The sequence below is a fragment of the Notolabrus celidotus genome, chromosome 9 (assembly GCF_009762535.1).
Source record: "Notolabrus celidotus isolate fNotCel1 chromosome 9, fNotCel1.pri, whole genome shotgun sequence".
Taxonomy (NCBI): Eukaryota; Metazoa; Chordata; class Actinopteri; order Labriformes; family Labridae; genus Notolabrus; species Notolabrus celidotus.
Window position 1 is genome coordinate 17,414,665 of NC_048280.1, and position 24,021 is coordinate 17,438,685.

At 38.6% G+C, this 24,021-nt stretch overlaps 5 protein-coding genes across 8 annotated transcripts; 3 read left to right on the forward strand and 2 right to left on the reverse strand.

Annotated features, from left to right (window-relative positions):
- Window positions 1–2,876: 2,876 nt before the first annotated feature.
- Window positions 2,877–7,602, reverse strand: dimt1l (DIM1 dimethyladenosine transferase 1-like (S. cerevisiae)). Its single transcript, XM_034692724.1, has 12 exons — window positions 7,383–7,602; window positions 6,036–6,109; window positions 5,832–5,918; window positions 4,707–4,768; window positions 4,517–4,610; window positions 4,384–4,433; window positions 4,164–4,287; window positions 3,972–4,064; window positions 3,826–3,890; window positions 3,653–3,716; window positions 3,445–3,551; window positions 2,877–3,333 (listed from the first exon to the last, which is right to left on the reverse strand). The coding sequence occupies exons 1-12, from the start codon at window positions 7,438–7,440 to the stop codon at window positions 3,291–3,293; spliced, it is 921 nt and encodes a 306-aa protein (XP_034548615.1). The 5' UTR covers window positions 7,441–7,602; the 3' UTR covers window positions 2,877–3,290.
- A 1,085-nt stretch (window positions 7,603–8,687) lies between these two features.
- cenph (centromere protein H) lies at window positions 8,688–12,361 on the reverse strand. Of its 2 annotated transcripts, none has more exons than XM_034691779.1 (10): window positions 12,086–12,361; window positions 10,328–10,478; window positions 10,143–10,198; window positions 10,013–10,058; window positions 9,850–9,918; window positions 9,684–9,740; window positions 9,531–9,594; window positions 9,199–9,250; window positions 8,941–9,101; window positions 8,688–8,856 (listed from the first exon to the last, which is right to left on the reverse strand). In XM_034691779.1, exons 2-10 carry the CDS (start codon window positions 10,444–10,446, stop codon window positions 8,764–8,766), a joined length of 717 nt encoding a protein of 238 aa, XP_034547670.1. In that variant the 5' UTR covers window positions 10,447–10,478; window positions 12,086–12,361; the 3' UTR covers window positions 8,688–8,763. The 2 variants fall into 2 exon arrangements, with proteins under 2 accessions (XP_034547670.1, XP_034547671.1); XM_034691780.1 differs by lacking the exon at window positions 12,086–12,361 and adding an exon at window positions 11,427–11,497.
- A 25-nt stretch (window positions 12,362–12,386) lies between these two features.
- Window positions 12,387–15,377, forward strand: LOC117818745 (betaine--homocysteine S-methyltransferase 1-like). 2 transcript variants are annotated; one of them, XM_034691775.1, is made up of 9 exons: window positions 12,387–12,559; window positions 12,654–12,747; window positions 13,186–13,318; window positions 13,561–13,673; window positions 13,772–13,963; window positions 14,080–14,227; window positions 14,317–14,499; window positions 14,645–14,873; window positions 15,092–15,377. In XM_034691775.1, the coding sequence occupies exons 2-9, from the start codon at window positions 12,727–12,729 to the stop codon at window positions 15,195–15,197; spliced, it is 1,125 nt and encodes a 374-aa protein (XP_034547666.1). In that variant the 5' UTR covers window positions 12,387–12,559; window positions 12,654–12,726; the 3' UTR covers window positions 15,198–15,377. The 2 variants fall into 2 exon arrangements, with proteins under 2 accessions (XP_034547666.1, XP_034547667.1); XM_034691776.1 differs by having other exon boundaries at window positions 12,398–12,559; window positions 12,658–12,747.
- A 440-nt stretch (window positions 15,378–15,817) lies between these two features.
- Window positions 15,818–19,156, forward strand: LOC117818746 (betaine--homocysteine S-methyltransferase 1-like). 2 transcript variants are annotated; one of them, XM_034691778.1, is made up of 8 exons: window positions 15,818–15,925; window positions 16,713–16,845; window positions 17,284–17,396; window positions 17,482–17,673; window positions 18,011–18,158; window positions 18,258–18,440; window positions 18,634–18,862; window positions 18,979–19,156. In XM_034691778.1, exons 2-8 carry the CDS (start codon window positions 16,770–16,772, stop codon window positions 19,061–19,063), a joined length of 1,026 nt encoding a protein of 341 aa, XP_034547669.1. In that variant the 5' UTR covers window positions 15,818–15,925; window positions 16,713–16,769; the 3' UTR covers window positions 19,064–19,156. The 2 variants fall into 2 exon arrangements, with proteins under 2 accessions (XP_034547669.1, XP_034547668.1); XM_034691777.1 differs by having other exon boundaries at window positions 15,836–16,049.
- A 1,294-nt stretch (window positions 19,157–20,450) lies between these two features.
- On the forward strand, window positions 20,451–23,572 carry LOC117818944 (betaine--homocysteine S-methyltransferase 1-like). The gene is made up of 8 exons (XM_034692093.1): window positions 20,451–20,605; window positions 21,167–21,299; window positions 21,685–21,797; window positions 21,883–22,074; window positions 22,417–22,564; window positions 22,665–22,847; window positions 23,047–23,275; window positions 23,392–23,572. Exons 1-8 carry the CDS (start codon window positions 20,588–20,590, stop codon window positions 23,474–23,476), a joined length of 1,101 nt encoding a protein of 366 aa, XP_034547984.1. The 5' UTR covers window positions 20,451–20,587; the 3' UTR covers window positions 23,477–23,572.
- Window positions 23,573–24,021: the final 449 nt, after the last annotated feature.

The window sequence follows — 24,021 nt, forward strand, 5'->3', positions numbered from 1 at the left end:
ACAATTCATGTAACATGCTGCAAGAAACCCTGTATAACTGTTGAAATCTTAATCATTTAAATGTGTTTGACGAATCACACAATATAGCATTACATTACACAAAGTGACATAATATAGTCATAATATAGTTTATAACTATGTCTTTTCTCTCTCCATCAAACGATGCCATTTTTTCGAAGTGATTGGTGTGAAACTTTAATTTCCACTACCAGCTAAACCAAATATTTCAATATCACTCTTATTTTGAAAGTGTTGCAACGGATACAACGAGCTGTGGGTTGTTGTACAGCCTTGACTTAATGAACCAAACCAATGACACTCTTCATCTTAAAGCACGTTTGCTGCCCTCTAGCGGGCAAAGTGATTTGACTGCATTGACTGATTGTAATTCCGTCGGGCTCTCATTAAATGTGATCTTTGAGTCCTGAACAGATCTGCCAACACTCCCGATTTAGGCGGGAGTCTACCACTTTTTAACTTATTCTCCCGCTGTACTCCCGAGTTGTTATTTCTCCCGACAATCCCCTTATTTCACGTTGATGTCAATCACATGATTGTCCCTCAACTTCCTTTTCAAGAAGTCCTCTACTTGAGCTTTATATTCAAACCTCCAAAAACGTCCACCCTCCTCTCCCTGTAGATGGTTTGATCCAAGATAGTGATGTTCGATACCACCGATTTCCTTTCCGATCCGATACCGAGTAAAAATTCAGACTGGTATCGGCGATACCGATGCGATACCTTTACTTTGTGCAAATACACCTAATGTGTCTGGTAAATCTAAAAAAAAGGAGTGTATTTCTGAGTTATATATTTATTTTAAACTCATAAGTATATCGAGGTAGCGGCCTCATTTACAATATAGCCGAGCTTATACAACAGAAAAAACAAACAGAGGACACAATCATACAAAATATGTGAAAATGGTGTTTTAAGCACAAAAAAAGAAAATGAGTGAAACAATAAAACCATTAAAATGAAATATTGTTTAATTATTAAGAACTAGAACTAGTAGTTCCCACCAACCGCGTATCATTTAGACAAGATCTCAATGGTTTAGTTACATTCCACTGTGTTCCTGTTAATGATATACATCGCCTCAAATGACTGAAGTATCCTAAGTATCGATATTTTGATCTGAGAATCGATTTTAGAGCATAAAGATCTTGTATCGGAAGTATCGATATTTCAGTATCGATCCGCACACCACTAATCCAAGACACTGCATGAGATTGTCTATGACAGCAGGTGAACACAAACACACAGGTAGACGGGTAGATCTGTGACACCGGTAGCCAAAGTGTTTATTAGACGCATTATGAGTTCAACAAACTTCTGCAATGTTTAAAGATTTGATCCATCCCTCATTAATGTAGGTTAGCCCTGTTCTTGTTAGCTAACTTAAGTTGTGATGTTTAATAATGCAGCATCCTCTTTAAAGTTCATCAGGAGAGTTTAGAGCTGTGTGAATCAGATGACAGAGTGCTGACAGTGTCACTGTCACAGTCTCAAAGGTGAAGTTATGAAATCACTAAACTCTACCTGATAAGCACAGGTGGAGATGCAGAGGAAATCTCTTCCTTCTTTAAATAAAGAGCAGAAAGCAGCAGAGGCTGAGGATGCAGAGGTTACTGCGGGTCAGATAACAGCTGTAGGTAATAAATATGATTTAAAGGACCCAGATGAATTACTTTAAAAAGCACATAGAGATGTAGATTCATGTCAGAGAGACACCTTCATTCAAAACTGTATTGAAATAATACTATAATGGTATTAACATCAAATTATGGTGTCAACGCAAACCACCCTACCTGGAACGTGTGTTACTCCTCACTGCAGTGGCTCATTCTACTATCACTCTTCAACATGTTTATGAATGTTGTCATATTTATAAAACATGGATTTTTTAAATGTTGTATGTTTTGATTGCTATTTACTGCAAACCTTGAAATTAAGAGACATTTAAAGTATTTGACTTAATATCCGTTTATTAAATGTATTAATCTGCAGTTAGGGGTTATATATGGACAGGATTGTTGGGTATAGGCTGATTTTACGATGCTCCAGAAAATCTCCCTATTTTTCACAGTCCAATGTTGGCAGGTACGGTCATAAGACACATGTAAAGCGTTTTCTTGGAGACACATGAAACTCTTCAAAATTGTGAAATAAAAAGTTAGGGATGATTGTAATGTGAAACTTATGTATAATTTTCTTCTGATCTAAAGGAGGAGGTGGTGCCATCACTAGTTGTCATGTCGCCAGATGTTGTTTTTTTTGCCTTTTAGTAGTCAGTCAGTTAATATGACTGAAACTGAAAGTTCTCAGATTGTATCATGTAAGTACATAAATGTGTTGTGGTTACCGAAAGAGGAACTTATAGTTCTGATTTATGGGCAACAGATACATAGACTTACACGAGAAGCCCGTCTTGCTATTTTTATGAACAGCTTATTCATTGTGACTAAGGTGGTAGTCACTGTGACATTTGACCACCAAAATATGAGCAGTTCAAAAGTTAATATATTCCTAGCTGGTGTATCTTCAAGGACACACTACTGTTACAGAGAGGTTGACTTTTTTAAAAGGTTTGAATGAACACTGTCATCACTTCATCATTTTATTATATATTTTGAGTTATCAGTGACTTTTGATCACCAATATTTAATCAGATCAATCTTCAGTCCAAATAGACAATTATGTTCAATTTCAAAATAATCCCTCCTGGCTATCCCGTGAGGTGGACAAGCTTATTTGACTTACCGACTGATTTTGTTGCCGTGGAGCTGAAAAGTTGTCATTAACAAACTAATAGGTATTCGAGGCCCCTGCTTTCAATACATTTAGTTTTAAAGTATTGGCTCAGTACAAAATAATTGGAAAAACCTGTGGACATCTAGTTTTATTTGAAGAGATTACACTCATTAATCAAAAACTGTTGTTGTGTATTTTGTCTTTTTCACAAGGAGCATTTATATCCACATTTATATTAAAATATCACATTACCTGTTATTTCCATCTTTAATGAATGACAAACTCTCACACACCAACTGTTCTTTACTTTTACAGCTTGTTAGGTATGCTGAGGGTGACTGTGTGTGTACTCATGAGGACAGGAACTCAATGTGAGCTCAAAATGTATCCTCAAACTGTCTTTTTTCATTCCATATCACCATTTTGACACCTGAAAGACTCGATGGCTCAGAAAAGTCTAGTTTTTCCCTACATGCTTCTTGTCTGTTATCATAAAGGCAGAACATTAGAGTCGTAGGATCTCCTTAGTTTCCCCTCTAAGAGAAGTGGATCCCTGCAGAGTTGAATGCATGAAGCAGGCTGTGAAGAGAGAAAACACCCATTACTACATAAACAAAACAGATATGTGTCTTACCAAATTATTTTAGAAAGATTGTTTAATAGAAGAAAACAAGTAGATAGTCATCTTACACCATGAAGTCATCAATGTCCATGGACCTGGCTCTCTTCTCACTGAAATCAACTTCCTGCAAAACGCTCTCTATCTTCTTGGTGATGTTAAAGTCTGCCGGCACCTCCTGATTAGAAGGAGAATAAAACGTATGAATTAGTTCGGCTGATTTCAAGAGATTCTATGGGAACACCCAGAGAGTACAAGAAAATGTCGAAAATGACTCACCACATTGTGTACAGAGCAGTGGATTCTGTAGTTCTTCTCCAGCAGCTGCTCTACTGCAGTGGATCTGAAAATTTTGAAATAAACATGATTATTTTGTTTGTTTGATTGGACTCATTTTAAGAGTACAGCCTTGGATCAGGAAGGCAGTGATCACAGTATAGAGAGGTACTCACTTGAAGGCTGCATTCAGAGTTTTGTTTTTCCTTACAAAAGCTATTCTGACCAGACCGTCCCACTCCTTTCAGGGGAGAAAAGAAAAACACAACTTCAAATATCTGTAATAATCAACTATTCAACTCCTATTAAGATCAAACCTCACCTGGAAGTTCACTGGAGGAGGAGGGTTTTTTGGTTCTATCCTGACAACACTGGACTCCACTTTTGGTGGAGGACGGAAGTTATTTTTTCCAACCTGATCAAGAGAGAGACATCAATACTGTACCAAGGACAAAATGATGCTGCAATATCTGACCAGTCACTGATAGGCAAATATCAGGGAGTGCACACTTACCTTCATGAGGTGGTCTACACGAGCTAGTAGTTGTGTGTTGATGGACAGCCTGCAGAACAGCTTGTCTCCAGGCTTGGCGACGAGGCGCATGGCAAACTCTCTCTGGAACATCAACACGGCACACCTGACCAGAAAGACGATACAAAAGAGGGGCTGAACAGGTGCTGTATATGGACATAAGAGAGACCAGATAAAAACTCTGAGCTGGCTTATAGTTTACCTGAAGAAAGGTCGATGCAGCAGAAGCTTGAAGACAAATGGTGAAGAAATCTGTGCAGGAAAAGTTTGATATAAATGCAATGACAGGCATAAAATCGACTGTGCATAGAGCAGAAGAAGAAACGTGTCTTTACCTGATATGGGAGGTTAGCCACACAGACATCGAAGAACGGCAGATCTGTTTTAAGAACATCTCCAACTAATATTTGGAGTTTAGTCTGCATGGGTCTGTGTGAAAATACAATGTCCTTTTAAAACATCACATTCTGAAAATAGAAACTTTGCATATACATGTGTGGGGAGTGCTCTGCTGTCCTCACTCACGTGCACTGCACTCTTTTCTGAAGTTCAGCCACTAATCTGCAGTCCAGCTCACAGGCCACCACCTGCAAAGGAGCACTTCCTGTCAATGACGACGTCAGGGACAATCTATTAATTTAGCTTGAGTATGGTTACTGCAAAAATTCAGAGACAGCTAATCAGAAGTGCAAGAAAGAGTGTTAGGAGTGTTTAAATTTCTATGGATTTGAAATGTAACTATACATAAGGCTAATGGAGCTTAAGTTATGCATTATGTTCAAAGTAACAGCACACCAACTCATCCTAGCAATTTTTTAACGCAATTATTTGTTTATTTATTTGCACAGTTAAAAGAAAATACATACAAAAAAAATAGCAAAGATAAATAATATAATGCGCAGGAAGAGGCAGAAAACTCAGAGAGCTTATTTGAAGCCTCCACCCAAATAGTGTTCTAATACTAAAAATAAATGAAAAAATACTAAATTGACACATATAAAGGCAATAGTTGATACTAAAAATAAAATAACATAACAATATACAAAATTAACAATTAATATAAATACAGTTATTACATCAACAGAATTCAAAAGTACAAAATACGAATATGATATGCATGGACACCTACTCTATGAGTATGTGGTTGAGCATGATGAGTATAATTAAGTAACAGTGGTTAAAAGTTTTTTCAAGCATCGTTTATAACATTTTAAAGATAAACAGTTTTTTGCTACATTGGAATAAATATTCCAGAAGTTGGTGCCCCTGAAACGTGTTGAGAATTGACTTCTACAAGTAAAACATTTAGGAGGATGAAGAAATAAAGTTTGACGATTTGAATAAGAGTGGACCTGTGGAATTAATTTGAAGTAAGACTTGAAGTGATCAGGGACATTCACGTTGTATTATTCTTATTCTAAAGTGTCTGCCAAAATGTGGATTCATTAAGTGTAACATTGGAGACAGTACATGCTAAATCTGTTCAGTGCAGCTCATCTTTTCCTGCAGTGGATTGTTTGCAGCTTAAAATGACAACATAAAAAGAACTATCGAGGGTGACATGACTAGGATGACACTTATTAGTGCTTTACTGCGCACACGTTGTCATCTCCGCCTAATGACTTTGAGACTTTACAATGTATATCTCACCTTTTTGACTTTTTCCAGCAGTTTCACTGTCATGTTACCAGTACCAGGTCCAACCTCCAGAGCCACATCTGTCGGCCTCAGAGCAGCCTGAAAAACACAGCCACATGTATGGCTTAAGAACAGTGTGCATTGTGTATGTAGTCTTCTTTTTTTTTTTTTTTTAGTTTAGTCTTCTCAGTTTCGGAGTGCACTATATCAGCATACCTTGTCAATGATCGCGTTGACAACTAATGGATTCTTCAAGATGTGCTGGCCAATACCAGTGTTGAACATGATCCCTGCAACAGATGGGATTTGGGGTCAGTTTACTGAGGAAAGTAATTATATTTTGAATAATTCTATTTGACGCCATGTATCCAGACACCTCCCTTTTTTAAATGCTCTACCATGAAAAGGTTACACAGAATGCACTCATCATATGTTCGACCCTCTGTGTGTGTGGGGAGTGAAATAATGGTTCAAAGCTGATGTTAATGCACCATTTCACTGCAATATTGCCCAATGAGAAAAATAACAATAGTGTTCGTATGACACGATTTATTTTCTGCTAAATATTATTATCTGAAATTTAAGTTAAATTTAGCAGATTTTATTTGATCTCACTGGTAATACTGTTTTGTAATTTAACTATTTAATGTCTGACTGGTTATTGACGATTTGTTTGACAGCAGCGGCAGGCGACCACCCTGGTTCTTGTTCATAGGTCCATGTACACTGTTCTATCTTTAATCTGTAACAGAGTTCTTTTTAAGTGAATGAGTGAGCCTTATCTGGCAGAGTTTATCCCAAGCAAATTATAAGGTCTGTCCATGAGGAGTTCATTGTGTATCCACTTTATTGTTTCTTTTTCACAGTTGCTGGAAAATTTAAGTTATCAGAGAAGTATGAACACCATAATGGATGAACAAAATCTGATCCATTACCGTATACCTTCTTTGGACTCTTATTCCAGGATGGCTGATGTGTTTTTTCTGGACTCAAAACGAACAAAACTGGAAGGACTTTTGTTTTTACTTTCACTAATGTTGCTTTACTGTTGTATCTACCTGTCCATTCCAAATAAAGATACAATTCATTAAAAAAAAAAAAGTTAAGTTACATTGAATGCAGAAATCTAACTTGGCCTGGGCTTTACATTTCCAACTTTCAAGTGGATTGTTAAAAAGCCATGACAGATTATTAGAGGGAAGAATTTAATAACAGACACTCAACAAATCAGCAAGTGTCTTAAAATAATACAATGTAGGAATTAGACATTTGTGGGCAAGACAAGGTGCTAGATAACACCTTTCTGAATGTAGTTAGGTGTAAGATTCATGGGACTAACTCAAATCGAAACGTAAACAAACACTATGATAACAATAACAACAGGCATTACAACACGACCCTCATGAATGGTTGCCCTGAGCATTATTAATGTAAAACAAGGAACAGATTACAAGTTTTTTTTTTAGCAATATAGCAGGAAACGTATTAATGTTAGGTCATTTAGTCCAGCAGCTCACCCTGATGTTTGCTATCATGCTAACGCTAGCACATCAAGACACATACCTTGGTTTTTGACCTCCTGGTGCTGCCTGCTCTTCTTCTCCGCTCGTACCTTCGGCATTTTACTTGTTTTAGTTCTAAACAAATGTCCACAAATCTTAATTTATCACAAATGTTGAAATATAACCACAGAACTGCAGACACACGTGTAGACCACTTGTTCTTCTTCGCTGACAGGATGTGGGAAGTGTAAAATACGTCCTCTTCTCATGTGTCTCCCCCTCGTGGATGTATGCCATATTTATTTAAATAAATAAAAAAATTCTGGTCTAAGAAAGGGATAACCCACCTAAAGCACTGCTATGAGGATGGATTTTTTTTCATGTCTTTCGAACATCTTAAAAATAAATATAGTTTGACAAATGATGATTTCTTCTGCTATCTTCAGCTACGTTACTTCATTAGGGTAAACAACAAGGGCAGGTGGACCCTATCTATTATGACAGCTGTAGAGCAGTTGTTTAACAGTGACCGACCAACCTTTAAAAGCATCTCTAGGATTTATGAAGCTCTCATGTCACATCTAACTATACCTGACTATGATCAATTCTAGATATAGATTGATACAGTTTAATTTCCTTCATCAGCTCTACATGACCCCACAGAAACTACACAAATATAACCCCAACATATCGTCCCTTTGTTTTAGATGTGGCTCTGAGGACGGGGCATTCCTGCACTCTACCTGGTAGTGCTCTAAGCTTTAGTGGTTTTGGAGTATGTAATACTATCTCTAACATTTATGACGAAACTCTTCCAATGGATCCAGAGATTTGTTTGCTGAGCAACTTTGCTAATATTAACTTCAAAGATATCTATGCTCTCACGCTTATAGAAATCTTGCTGATCATTGCCAAAAAATGTATTGCCTTAAAATGGAAATCAAATGTTGACATTCCTATTGGACTCTGGCTCTCTGAAATTAATAAATGTGTTCCGCTGGAGAAAATAACTTACAGCCTGAGAAATAAGAGTAAAACATTTTATAAGATATGGCAACCCTATCTGGACTACATGGAAAAACTGCCATCTCACATGATGGACTGTGCCATTGTATAACAAAATTGTATTGAGAATGTCTTGAATATCACCTTTGAGGTGAAGATTCATTTTTGTCTCTCGTCTATTTTTGTAACTTTTTGTCTTTCTATTTTCGTTTTTGAAACTACCTACTATCTGTGTTTATTCTGTAATATTAACTCCCTCATACAGTAGGCTTCCTTCTCTTCTTTTCTGTCCTTTATATATGTCTATTTTATGTATTTGTTTAAATCTAAAAAGCAAAATAAAACATTCAAAAAAAAAAAATGGTTTCAAGTTATCTTGATTATTTATTAGATAATACAACACAGAAAATATAAATAAGAAATAAATGGATCCTTCTTTAGTCTGAAATCGGAAACTCTTCCAGTGTCATTGCGATGTCTCGAAGTTTGGGATCTTCCATCCAGTTGACTTTACCGGCCATGAGGACCCCCTGAGGAGAAAAGACAGTTACATCAAAACACTGGCTGCAAATTATATTGAAAGCATTGTGTTGTTTTTTTCTTCAACAATTTACCCTGAGTACGTTCTGTATCATGATGGTCATCTTTTTATATTTCTCCAGGTTCTCCTGGCCTTTCTCCAGTGCAGCTTTGTACTTCTCTGTGTCTGGGTGCTGCTTCTTTGACACCAACTCTTCCATCTCTCTCATTTTCTCATGTGTGAGTCTCTTATTCTCTACACAAACATTAGAGTATTTTTTTTTTCAGAATAAGACAGAGTTACACTTCATCACAATGTAATTATAATAATTTGTGTTAATAATAGAACATACCAAGCCTCTTCTTCTGTATTTCTGTGATGTCGTCTTGAAGATCTCTTGACTCCTGGTAACAAAAAACAATCCATCATTAAATACTGCAATTTTACTGACTGCTGTGCTAAAGTTTGTCTTGATGGCAGTGCATAGTCAACACTGGGTATTCATAGATGGCAATATATGCAAACAACAACAAAATACCAAACACAAAAAGCACCCACAACAGTATTTGTATCTGTGTTTTCAATGCACAGTTATAAATGTGAACAGTTCTTATGTTTACAATCCTTTAATACAAGCAAATATCACCTCAAACAAACATTATTACAATGGATGTCACAACTTACTTTCTGAAGTTGTTTTATGTGTGAACAAAGAGCCATGCAGCGCTCACTCACAGCTTTCAGGGCACTGAGAAAATCACAAGAGTATGACACAATCAACAAAAACTGTAAAGCTCAGTATATACCAGTATTTTCAGTTTGCTGTGTTAGACTTACTCTGCCTCAGAGTCATTCTGTTTCAGTTTTTCTCCAATTGCGTGCCACATCTGCATTCTACAAGTCAACAACTTAATCAAGCTCACTCCTCCGTTATTATGATATGTTCTATTACGTAATAACATCAAAAGTGCAGCATCATTCTCTCAGGTAAGGTAAGGTTTACCTGTGCAAGGCCAATGTGCTGTTAAAATGAGCAGTCTTGACTCTGTCCAGTTCATCCACATAATCTGGCCTGCAACATTTAATGGAAAACATCATTTATCAGAGAGCATTTTTTTTTGTTAAAATCTTTGACCAAAATCAACAGACAGACTTCAAATACTCACAAGTCTCTCTCAGCTTCTGATGAGCTGCATGATCTTTTACTTTTTCCTGTCACAGTAAACATAATATTTATGAATATTTATGAAACTCAATAAGAAAACATAACATGGATTAATGCTCATTGTTACACACCTGCATTGATCTGTACTGCCATCTCAAAGCACTGGTTAGACATCTGTTGTTTTATCCTGAAAATACAGTAACGTCAACACTATTAACTTTGCAGGAAAATTAGGTGTTAGTTGCAAACACACCAGCACTCAAGCAAAGTAATCTGAATAGCTACAGAAGTACTGAAGCAGATTTAGAGGGAGAACCTCAGCATGTCTGCGGGCGAGGTATCCTTTTGTCCAGTGCTGTCAGGAGCAGAGGGCCCATTCAGTGCCACAGACTCCACCATGTGGTTGAGGTTTCCCACAATGTCAGATGGGTCCATCACAACACAGGGACACAACACAGGGAAGGTGCCTACAGGGACAAATAGAAGTCCGTGAGATCACCAGTGGAGTGGATTTGAGAAGGTTCACACGGTTTGTGAGGAGCTAAATTCATCAAAGAGAAATGGAACTGTTACAAATGATGAACCAGTCTGTGTTAATAGCAACAGGGATGCACTGGGTGTGTAAAATGTTCCTTATTTTGGTGATATTATACATTGTAAAGTAGTTAGAGTAGTTTAAACTAACCAGCTATTTGTTAATCATCAGCTCGACAGGCACACAGTCAATGCAGTCTAGTGAAAGACAGCCTTTTCTTTTTAAGAGTGTTTCACTTCATGCTCTTTACACTAAAAGTATACAGTACCATATCAGAGGACTGCATTACACACACACAAGTTGATTCCAAAGTCAGTGTGCTGTTGGTGTAAAATGATGGTCTCTGTCTTTGTAGTATTATTATAAGATACTCTTTACCAAAGTATTGACATGCAGGAACTGGGCGTGATTTATGATGTATGGCTGGTGGAGATGTTGCTAATGTTAAATACTTAAAAACAAAATAATTAAAGACTGAATAGTCTAAACTACAAAACCGCTTTACAACTTAACATATGACCATGATTTACACAGTTCCTCAGAAACAGGTTTCAGGTGTAGATTGGCCTTGTAAGGTGAATGTAGAAGAGATCATTTTCCAACAGGGATGAGACCGTCTGTGACACCAGTAGCTGAAGTGTTCATGAGACGAATTGTTGAGTTAAACAAACTTCTGCATTGTTTAAGGATTTGATCCATCCCTCATTAAAGTGGGTTAGCCCTGTTCTTGTTAGCTAACTTAAGTTGTGATGTTTAATAATGCAGCATCCTCTTTAAAGTTCATCAGGAGAGTTTAGAGCTGTGTGAATCTGATGCCAGAGTGCTGACAGTGTCACTATCACAATATCACAGGTGAAGTTATTAAATCACTAAACTCTACCTGATAACTTCAGGTGGAGATGCAGAGGAAATCTCTTCCCTCTTTAAATAAAGAGCAGAAAGCAGCAGAGGCTGAGGATGCAGAGGTTACTGTAGGTCAGATAACATTTAGCTGTAGGTAATAAATATGATTTAAAGTACACAGATGAATGACTTTAAAAAGCACACGGAGCTGTAGATTCATGTTACAGAGACTCCTGCATTCAAAACTGTATTGAAATAATACTATAATGGTATTAACATCAAAATATGGTGTCAATGCGAAACACTACCTGGAACATGTGTGGTGTGTCTCCTCACTGCAGTGGCTCATTCTACTCTCACTATTCAACATGTTTATGCATTTTGTCATATTTGTAAGTCATGGAATTTTTAAATGTTGTATGTTTCCATTGCCATATTTTAGTGCAATCCCTGAAATTAGGAGACATTTAAAGTATTTGACTTATATATCCGTTTATTAAATATATTAATCTGCAGTTCAGGGTTATATATGGACGGGGTCGCTGGGTATAGGCTGATTTTACCATACTCCAGAAAATCTCCCTATTTTCACAGTGACAAAATTGTGGTGAATTAACAGCTAAATCTCCCATGTTGCGGTTCTTGGACATGCTTCAATCATCAACACTACCAAACAGAAGAAATAAAATCCCCTACCTTTTCTTAACGAGGGTTTTCTTAACGAGGAACGAATCCTGACAAGCCTAAATAAACTACAGAAAGCGCAACTCTGGGCAGAAATGACTCCTTCTCTCGAAGCCTATGTTAAACTGTCGAATTAGCAGAAAGATGAACTACGAACGCACTTTAACGATCACTTAACAAGAGAGAGTTGTCACATTTGGAGTCTCGTGTTTCCGTAGTTGTGTTGATAAATCTGTCACTAACTGTGTTTACATCAGTGGAAAATCCCGCCAGGAAGTGACGTCATCAGGTCGTTCGTTGAACCCTGAGTTAAGAAATCAAGCAGCGCCCCCTGCTGGACTAAAGGAACCGATGCATGTTGCTTTGTTTTCAAAACCTTCAGAGAGACCCATACCGTTTGTCTCCTTGTTTTATTGAGCAATTATTATCTAACCAGCGCGGTAAGGCGCTCGAGATTAGTCCAGTCATCGCTTTAGGGGTGGAGAGGTGTGTTCAAAGTTAGATGTAATGAACTGTTTTGTGCAATGTCAATGTCCAGTCTTATGTAACACTTTACCCTGCTATCACCTAACATTTTCAGATAGTATTTATTCGCCGTACAGTACCCGTACAGTGATCGTCGACATTAGGTCAGTGCTGCTGAGGCGTGCACAATGGAGAGCAAGAAGAGAAGGGTATGAGCAACTAAAACATTAATCAACTCTCGGACTTCGGTTCTGCACTAGGCTGCGCATTGGTCATCTGTGGTGCCACTTTTACGTTTATCTTATTTTCGTTAAAGTGACAGGCAGAATTGTATATAGCAATTACAGCAAAATGATAGGCTACAATAAAGTCTAGCTAATTTATGCCTGATCATCAAGGAAGTGCTGTCAATATTTTGCAAACATATTTTGTATTAAATGTAGCCGTCTGATTGCGAATAGGCTCTGAAAATGTATTCTGCAAATACACTTTTGAATAACTAATCAAAGGATAATGAAATCATAAGGGTGGCTTATAAAGTAACATGTTAGTTGAGCAAAGTAAAGAAGGCACGTTGGTTGATTTCTACCACTTCATTAATATTTTGATCACTTTAACTATGACCTACCTCATTTGTTTGCACTCAGGGTATCTTGGAGCGCCTGAATGCTGGGGAGATTGTTGTAGGTGATGGAGGTTATGTGCTGCAGCTTGAACGGCGCGGCTATGTGAAGGCTGGACACTGGACACCTGAGGCTGCTGTTGAACATCCTGAAGCAGGTTCGTACTACTGATTCATTTATTAACATGGCATGGGTCAATTCTTATAAGGAGTCCTAGGAGGAGTGATGTGCCAAACAAAGTTCATACAATCAAAAATAGAGGTGTAAAAAGTGTATCAATAGAGTACCTCTCTTATTTTTGCTTGTGTAGAGTCTTATCAGGCACACAAAGGCATTGACAATCTGCTGATCTTTCTGTGTGTTCTCCACTAAAGCCCATCTTTCTATTTGTTCTGTCAGTGCGGCAGTTGGCCAGAGAGTTCCTGAGAGCAGGAGCCAATGTGATTCAGACATTCACCTTCTACTGCAGCGAGGATAAGCTGGAGATCAGTGGCAATGTCAGCAACATCACTGTAAGTGCAAAACTATGATGGTCAAATTAGAAAATCTAATATCAGCATTCATGTCTTTTAAATGAAGAGATTACATTCTGCTCTCTCATCTGATCCAGGGGGCTATGATCAATGATGCAGCCTGTGACCTGGCCAGGGAGGTGGCAGATGAGGGTGATGCGTTGGTTGCTGGGTGTGTTTCTAAGACTCCCTGTTACGTGCAGAGTCACAGTGAAACAGCCGTCAAGGCCATCTTTAAGAAACAAATGGATGATTTTTGCAAGAAAGATATAGACTTCTTTATAGTAGAGGTAGGAAATGTTGGCTTCATGGTCATATGCAAAGTTTTTGCATTTTTTGCAAATGCATTGTTTTGCAACCGATCGCAAGTTTAGATTTAATGATTCACCTCACAATTCTTCTTTAGTTTGTCGACCACGTTGAAGAGGCCGTGTGGGCAGTAGAGGTGCTGAAGACCAGCGGAAAACCAGTGGGTGCAACACTGTGCATCTCCCCTCATGGTGACATGGCTGGAGTCCCACCTGGAGAGTGTGCTGTCAGGCTGGTCAAAGCAGGTACACTGAGCTTCTCTGATCTGAAACTTCAAGAAGAACATCTTGATTCCTGTTTAAGCTGCTCAGTCTGAATATATGTTCATGTGCAGGAGCTGATATTGTTGGAGTAAATTGCCACTTGGACCCGCTGACATGTGTTCGTACTGTGAAGATGATGAAAGAAGGATTAGAGAAAGCGGGTCTGAAAGCCCATCTCATGGTGCAGCCTCTGGGCTCTCACACACCTGAGTGCAACTTTGGAGGATACACCAGCCTACTTGAGTATCCCTTTGGTAATTTGCACACAGTTAAAAACAAATCAATGACAATTTAAATATTCAAAAACATGAATCAAATTTGATTGTTTTTGAAGCCATGTGAGAGTACAATATCACTATAACAATATGCTTAGACTTAGGTATCTGACTGTCATTGCAGCTTTGGAGACCAGAGCAATTACCCGCTGGGACGTCCATAAGTACGCCAGAGAGGCTTACAATGCAGGAATTCGCTACATTGGCGGCTGCTGTGGATTTGAAGCGTACCATATCAGAGCTATAGCTGAAGAGTTCGCTGTAGAGCGAGGATTCCTCCCACCAGCCTCAGAGAAGCATGGACTCTGGGGAGCTGCTCTGGAGATGCACACTAAACCCTGGGTCAGAGCCAGGTAAGACTGAGCAGAAACAAAGCTACTGTGGATAAAACATGGCTGCATTAAACAGTTTAACAAAAGACCAATCAACAGTTTTATTTACTGTGCATATGGGGGCATAGTGACAGCTATAACAAAGTGATTAAAGTAATAAAAGAGACTTTATAATGAGTGTTTCTGCTCTGCACAATGCTGGTTTACAGCCAACTAATGTACCACCCTTTTATCTTCAGGGCTCGTCGAGAGTACTGGGAAAACCTTTTGCCGGCTTCTGGACGCCCTAAATGTCCGTCCATGTCCACACCAGCTGCTGATTACGAAAAAGAGATGGACCCTTAACATGTTATTATCATAACTTGTAGTCTTGACCGTACAACTTAATGTATTGTTTTGCAGCATGGCCAACTGGCTCAGTCATGAAACCACCTGCTGGGTTTGAGATTTAGCAGTTTTCCTCTTCTTTTCTGTCACTGTGTGTACTATCAATAAACACTCTAGCAAGTTGCAGATAACAACACAGTTATTTTGTTTTTTGTTCATACGTGTGATAATTGTAAATAAAAAAGAAAAGAAAAAAAGGTTGAATTAAAAAAATGTAGATTCATTTTTGTAATGTGCTGTTGAATATTTTAATAAGAAATAAATCAATGAAAATGTAACTTCTTCTTCCAACTTTTTAAAAAGAAATATGTAACCAGGTATTCTTATTTGAAACAAAATATATGTTTCTGTTAACTTTAAGCAAGATTTACCAAGTTTGCTTACTATGGTAAGTGAAATGTATTAGCCAAGTATGGTGCATGGAAGCAACATTTTTGAATTTTGTAATGTTTCTCAGGAAATGTAGGCCTAATACTTTTACTTTTCTTTTACGGTGCAAGTGATATTAGATTTCTATCTGCTTAGTACAATCATAGACTCTATGAGAATATTGGGAGACAACAGCTGGGGGCGGGCTGTGCAAAGGGGGAGTGCCGCTGTTATGTGTAGGCCTACAGCCTGCAGAGCCTGTTCAGCTGCAAGACCTTACAAGATGTAATCAGCCTTCGGGTGGGAGAGCTGTGAAGGTGACAGACACCAACTTTCTCACTTGTAGTTCCTCTCTGCGCCGACTCGAAAAAGCCTTTCATTCACAATTTCTTTTTTGACTGAGCTAGCGTGGCATTGTGTATAATGGAGGGCAAAAGGAGGGTAAGTCAAAGAAGTTTTCTTGCACTTGTTGATACTTGATGTGAGGCCAAGTCTAGTCTCTCTAGTAGAGTTTGGAGTGCATTAACCAAATACCAGATTATTTGAAACCATGAATTCACTTTGAAGAACCCTCTATCTAGTAGGCCTACATTGCATTTTAGCATGAGATGCTAAAGAGTAGCCCACAATCTGAGCTGAGAATATTGACATCACAGTTACAGTTTTGTCATTGAAATAAAAAAATAAACAATTAAAGTATCCATTTTCATTTCTCTGGGATATGACATTTGCTGTATTTTATACAAGAGAGATTAGGATGCCAAATGCTGTCACATTTTCTGAGGAGAAGGAACAATTGCACAGTCTATTGGAAGAACCAACACCTTGTTCACATGTTGGCTGACTTATTGCGGTTGCAGTGTATTTTTTAAAATTACCTACTTAGAGGATTGTTGCCAAATATGCAAGCACTAAGTCATTCACACCATTTCCAGAAGACTTCCTTCAGAGTGCATCATGACATAACATCATACCTGAGCATCAGCTCTGCTTTTTACTCTTCATCCTGAGGGGACATGTTCTATCTTATTGTAAACACATGCTTCTCACAAGAGCAGCAACCAACTGTCAGTGTGTTTCTGTTTGGTGTTTGTCTGCACTCAGGGTATCTTGGAGCGCCTGAATGCTGGAGAGGTGGTCGTAGGTGATGGAGGTTATGTGATGCAGCTTGAGCGGCGTGGTTATGTGAAGGCCGGACACTGGACACCTGAAGCTGCTGTTGAACATCCTGAAGCAGGTGAGACAAACCACTTAAAGCCAAAACAATGACCCCAAACAAAGCTCCAAACTAGTTGGTGTTAAATTCAAACACTTCCCAGAAATGTCTTATGTAAGCAAATTATAAACTTCAACAGCAAAGCTCTTAAAGAGTGATTTTGACAGAGAATATCTAATAAAGTAGGGCTGCAAAATTAACAAATACGTGTGGTAGACACTGTTGCCACAATTTGCAAGTAACTAAAACCTCTCGACTCTGGTCAAAACTAAAACTTTGTGGGCCCTCTCTTGGCTTGGTAGCTAATTCTTTCCCCTTTCCCTTATTAGTAACTCAAAAAGCATTACTCTACTCCTACATTTTGAAATATTTACATGTTTATTTGTTGAACGCTGTTTTTATCTGTTCAGAATGTATCCATGGGTTTCCCAACAAGTCACTTCTCTTCCTCCTTGTCAGTGCGGCAGCTACACAGAGAGTTCCTGAGAGCAGGAGCCAACGTGATGCAGACATTCACCTTCTACTGCAGCGAGGATAAGCTGGAGATCAGTGGAAATGTCACCACCATCACTGTAATGATGATCAAATGAGTAAATCTCATATCACCATATATATTGTTTACATGAGGAGATTACATTCTGCTCTCATCTGATCCAGGGAGCTCAGATCAATGATGCAGCCTGTGACCTGGCCAGGGAGGTGGCAGAGGAAGGTGGTGCGCTGGTGGCTGGGGGTGTGTCCCAGACTCCCTGTTACATAAAAAGTCACAACCAGAGTGAGGTCAAGGCGATCTTTAAGAAGCAGCTGGATGACTTCTTAAAGAAGGACATTGATTTCTTTATGGTGGAGGTATGTGCAGTTGTTTATTTGTTTAAACCTGCAGGCGTAAGAATATGAACTCAACAGTGAATAAAATAACAGTAGTTGTGATTGTCATGACTATGTAGTTCTAAACACCTTGTTTGCCTTGTCCTCTCATGGTTTAGCTTTTAATAAACTTTGCAGATTGCACCATGTGCTTCCTGCCCAGCTGCAAAATTCAAACAAAAGTTAGATATTGAGAATTTGAGCACCCACAATGCAGAAAAATAATTGATGATTCCACTAGTATTATGTACTGTCTACATTTTTTTAATTCTTCATTTTCTAAGCCAAATATTTATTTATAAAAGCATGTTATTCGCAGTTTTTCAACCATGTTGAAGAGGCCGTGTGGGCAGTAGAGGTGATGAAGACAGGCGGTATACCAGTGGGTGCAACACTGTGCATCTCCCCTCAGGGAGACATGAATGGAGTCACACCTGGAGAGTGTGCCGTCAGGCTGGTCAAAGCAGGTACACTGAGCTTCTATGATCGGAGACCTCATGTGTCTAGAGTCATCTTGTACCTTAACCATCTGAATGAGTTTTTTTAATTTATGTTTACATCTGCAGGAGCTGACATTGTTGGGATAAATTGTCACTTGGATCCACTGATATGTCTTCGCACTGTGCAGTTGATGAAAGAAGGATTAGAGAAAGCTGGTCTGAAAGCTCATCTCATGATCCAGCCTTTGGGCTTTCACACACCTGAATGCAACCACACTGGATACCCAGGCCTTCCAGAGTTCCCCTTTGGTCAGCATTTTCTTTTATGCACTCTAGTTATGAAAATTTGTGTTTTTCAATTTTGCTTTTTATAGTAGATTAAATTATGAGGACAGAACAATGCATGGGGAAGTTTATGGTTATTTTAACTTTTCAAAGTCCTAATGTGTGAATAAACACAATTCTAAATTGCCTATTCTTAAGTGTCTGACTTCCATTCCAGCTTTGGAGACCAGAGTAATTACTCGTTGGGATGTCCACAAGTATGCCAGAGAGGCTTACAATGCAGGAATTCGCTACATTGGTGGCTGCTGTGGATTTGAGCCGTACCATATCAGAGCTATAGCTGAGGAGCTGACTGCAGAACGAGGATTCCTTCCACCAGCTTCAATGAAGCATGGACTCTGGGGAGCTGCTCTGGAGATGCACACTAAACCCTGGGTCAGAGCCAGGTAAGACTGAGCAGAAACAAAGTTACTCACATCATTTTGACAATACCTGGTAATGCGACTAAGCAAGGTTTTCAGGAAATGTGTGTTTCTGCTAACTTAAATCACATTTTTCACAGAGCTCGTCGGGAGTACTGGGAAAACCTTTTGCCTGCTTCTGGACGTCCTAAATGCCCGTCTATGTCAACACCAGCAGATGAATAAGTGAAATTATCAATAACCTGACCAACACAAACACCTCTCCCGAACAAAAATCTGTATCCTGCTGATTTTTCAATAAAGAATAATCTATGAAAATGTTAATCTCTTCTTTTTTCAACGAAATATGTAACCACATATTCTTATTAGACACAACACAACACAACACAACATAACATAACATAACATAACATAACACAACATAACATAATATATGTCTGTTAGGTTTAACATGTGTAATGACCAAAATTACCATTTACAGTTAACTGCCTTGCCCAAGTGTTGTGTATGGATGCTTAATTTTTTAAAGGAAAATACGTTTTGTTATGTTTCTGAAGGAATCAGTGGTGTTCTCAGGCCCAACAGACTGGCTCTCAAACCATAAACCAGGCCCACTCTGCTTCTGAGGGAGCTACTAGCTTTGCTTCATTGTTATGGTAAAGCATTGAGGTGCAGGAGAGAAAAAACTAAAACAGGAAACCTCCTGTATGCCATGAGGCACGACTACATAGAAAGCTGTGATCAACAAAGATCTGCTTCTAGTAGCATTTAAAAAAACCTTTTTTAAGCTCTTCAGTTTACTGTCCCTTCTTGGCATTTTGTAATGATAAGGTAGTTGCACAACAGACTGGGTTCTGGGATGTCAAAAAATGTAAGCGGGCCAACTGGGCAGTAGGTAGCCTGGAAGTTACAGAATTTTGGTTACAGAGACATTTGATCTGTAATTTTTCACATGAGCATTTTAAAACAGAACAGTTTTATGTAAATCAAATATGCATACTTAAATAAAAAAAGAAATCATGAGTATTAGTTTGAACTGGTTTGAACTCAAAAGCCTTGCATGACGACCAAGACATAAAATGAGGTTAAGATTCAATAAGAATCAAGAAAGCTTGATTGCCAAGTGAGATCACACACAAGGAATTTGACGTGGTGAATGGAACAGTGGTACTCAACAACAAGACAGTAAGGACAATAAATATAGACAACTAATTAAAATAATTCTAAGTAAAAGTACTATCTCTACAAAGAAGTAAGTACTATTTAAAGACACAAGTGCACATTTTAGCAGATGTATATAATAATAAATTAGGTTATGGCCTAAATTATAGGCCACCTTTTCATGTTGTATGTATTGTAAGAGCATAGGGGAGGGTATATTAACACTTTTTATTCTCTGGAAGGGCATCCAGGGTAACTTTTATTCAGATTATCCACTGGAAGGGCAGCATCCTTTGAGTACACCACTGTAAGGAATGGTAATACTTAACAGCGGTATAAGTGGTTTAAGTAAATATGTACCCATTGATTTTACGCTAAAAGGGAAAGAGGAACGGCTTGGGGCGGATCGTTTAAAGTGGGAGTGTCGTTGTTGGATCTCTATTTAAAGTCCTCCAACCTGCTTAGCGTGTGCAGCTGCAGATCTCCGCTGGGAAAGCTGTCACGCCTGTAGATCACCTCTGTGCAGACTTTATAACGCTTTTATTTCGCATTTTCATTAACCAATAAACTAGCGAGACATTATCTACAATGGAAAACAAGAGGAGGGTAAGTCAAAGAAGCAATATAAAGCTTTGTTGCACATGTTCAAACTTTAGCAGTTGGCAGGCTGAGTCTACTATCTGGTGTACATTTGTGGAGTGAATTAACCGAATACGAAAGACATTTAAAACTTTAAGTCACGTTACATAAGTCATAATCTACCGAACTTTGAGATGCAAAGTGTCAATCTGAAATTCTGAAAAGAAGCATAAAAACTATGAGCAGATGTTGACCTCACAGTTTAACCTTTTTCATTGACATTGTGTAAAAAATAAACATTTCATGTTTTAAGATACATGAACCATACTGGACATTTTATATAACAGAGATTAGCAGGACACATTCTGTCACATATTACCTATTCAGAATATTGGCTTACTTATTGCAGATGCATTGTAAATCTTAAAAATTAACTTTTCAGAGTATTGGAGCCCAATAAACAATGTGTTACACTCATACCATTTCCATGAGACTTTGTCAGAGTTTGCTTCTCTACCTTTAACCCTTCAGCATAAGAAACCTTGAGCCAACCATCTGTGTTTCTGTTTGGTGTTTGTTTGCACTCAGGGTATCTTGGAGCGCCTGAATGCTGGAGAGGTGGTCGTAGGTGATGGAGGTTATGTGATGCAGCTTGAGCGGCGTGGTTATGTGAAGGGGGGACACTGGACACCTGAGGCTGCTGTTGAACATCCTGAAGCAGGTAAAAAAAATCCTGCAAATGGTCATACAAACTGACAGAGTCCATGTATTTGAGATAGTTTTTGTGTTTGGTCAGTTATTTTGTGGTAAATCCAAACACCTTGTAGAACCATGCGCCATGTAAGCCAATTATAAACTTTTAACATTTAAGCTCTTACAAGGGTTGTCACCAATACACAGCAATTTGCAATTTAGATAAAATCTTGGCACTGGGTGAATTGAGTTCTCTGTGGGACTGGCCTTGTTGGTATCCTTGCACCTTTATCTAATTAATCACAAAAGCAGTCTACTGTTTTTTAAATTGATTTATTGAAAGGGCCTTTCATCTGATCAAAATGTATATAGTTAAGATTATCAAACAAGTCACTTCTCTTCCTCCTTGTCAGTGCGGCAGCTACACAGAGAGTTCCTGAGAGCAGGAGCCAACGTGATGCAGACATTCACCTTCTACTGCAGCGAGGATAAGCTGGAGATCAGTGGAAATGTCACCACCATCACTGTAATGATGATCAAATGAGTAAATCTCATATCACCATATATATTGTTTACATGAGGAGATTACATTCTGCTCTCATCTGATCCAGGGAGCTCAGATCAATGATGCAGCCTGTGACCTGGCCAGGGAGGTGGCAGAGGAAGGTGGTGCGCTGGTGGCTGGGGGTGTGTCCCAGACTCCCTGTTACATAAAAAGTCACAACCAGAGTGAGGTCAAGGCGATCTTTAAGAAGCAGCTGGATGACTTCTTAAAGAAGGACATTGATTTCTTTATGGTGGAGGTATGTGCAGTTGATAGTGCGTACTTAAACCAGCAGTCATAAAAACACAAACTCAACAGTGAATTAAGTAACAGTATTGGTGATTGTTATGACTATGCAGTCATGAGACCTTGATTGTCTTATCATCTCATGGTTTAGCTTCCAATAAACTCTGCTGATTGCACCATGTGCTTCCTGCCCAGCAGCAAAATTCAGACACCAGCTAGATATTGAGAATTTGAGCACCCACAATGCAGCAAAAAAAAAAAAACAACCCAAAAAACAGTGTTTGCATTTTTGCTTTTTACATTCTTAATTTCCAAAGCCAATATTTGTGTTTTAACAAGCATATTATTCCTACAGTATTTTGAGCATGTTGAAGAGGCCGTGTGGGCAGTAGAGGTGATGAAGACCAGCGGTAAACCAGTGGGTGCAACACTGTGCATCTCCCCTCAGGGAGACATGGATGGAGTCACACCTGGAGAGTGTGCCGTCAGACTGGTCAAAGCAGGTACAATGAGCTTCTGTGATCTATAACCTCACGTAAGAAAGTCCGGAGTCATCTTGTACCTTTACCATCTTAATGGCTTTTTTTATGTTTACCTGAATAGGAGCGGACATTGTTGGAATAAATTGCCACTTGGACCCGATGACGTCTGTACGTACTGTGAAGTTGATGAAACAAGGATTAGTGAAAGCTGGTTTGAAAGCTCATCTCATGGTGCAGCCTTTGGGCTTTCACACACCTGAGTGCAACCACACTGGATACCTAAGCCTACCCGAGTTCCCCTTTGGTCAGCATGTTTCTTTTTCTTGTTACAGGATAAAAACAATAAATAAATCTGAAATGGTTGTTGGTTTTACAATATTTGTTTTTATATACTATATGGATGTACAAATGTTTGTATGCTTGTGACGTTTTTGTGCGTTTTTACTTTTCAAAATCATCATGCTCATTGAATACCTAAACATAAATATTCAACCTCATTCCAGCTTTGGAGACCAGATCACTTACTCGCTGGGACATCCACAAGTTTGCCAGAGAGGCTTACAATGCAGGAATTCGCTACATTGGTGGCTGCTGTGGATTTGAGCCGTACCATATCAGAGCTATAGCTGAGGAGCTGGCTGCAGAACGAGGATTCCTACCACCAGCTTCAATGAAGCATGGACTCTGGGGAGCTGCTCTGGAGATGCACACTAAACCCTGGGTCAGAGCCAGGTAAGACTGAGCAAAAACTAAGCAGCTCACATCATTTTGACAATACCTGGTAATGTGACTAGGCAAGGTTTTCAGGAAATGTGTGTTTCTGCTGACTTCATCCATATTTTTCACAGGGCTCGTCGGGAGTACTGGGAAAACCTTTTGCCTGCTTCTGGACGTCCTAAATGCCCGTCTATGGCCACACCAGCAGATGAATAAGTTAAATTATCAATAACCTGACCAACACAAACACCTGTCCACAACAAAAATCTTTATTGTCCTGCTGATTTTTTAATAAAGAATTATCTATGAAAATGTTAATCTCTTCTTTATTTAACAAAATATGTAACCAAGTTTGATTATCAACAACCTGGTTAGCACAAACACCTGTCTCTGTTTTACAACAGTTTTTACAACTAAGCTGAAGTCAGACATTTATTTTTACTACCCCTTCAAACTGTATTAGTATTGAAATTAATAGAAAATAAAATAAAAAATGTGTAAAGCATTAAAAATTGCTAATAAACTTCAAATGAATGCATTTCTTCTTTCTTTACACCAATATTCTTGAAACAAGTTTTGGGGCACTGAAGAAAAAATGGGCTATTCTTTTACGTTGGTCCTTTGGTCAGAAAAGATCACTGTACACACTGAAAAAAGTCGCCAGAAACACAAAGTGAATGTGGGAAAAGTTTTCTTTTTTTCCAAATGTGATCATTTCCCCTTTAAAAACTTTACATAAACTAACTTATGATAAGTTATTT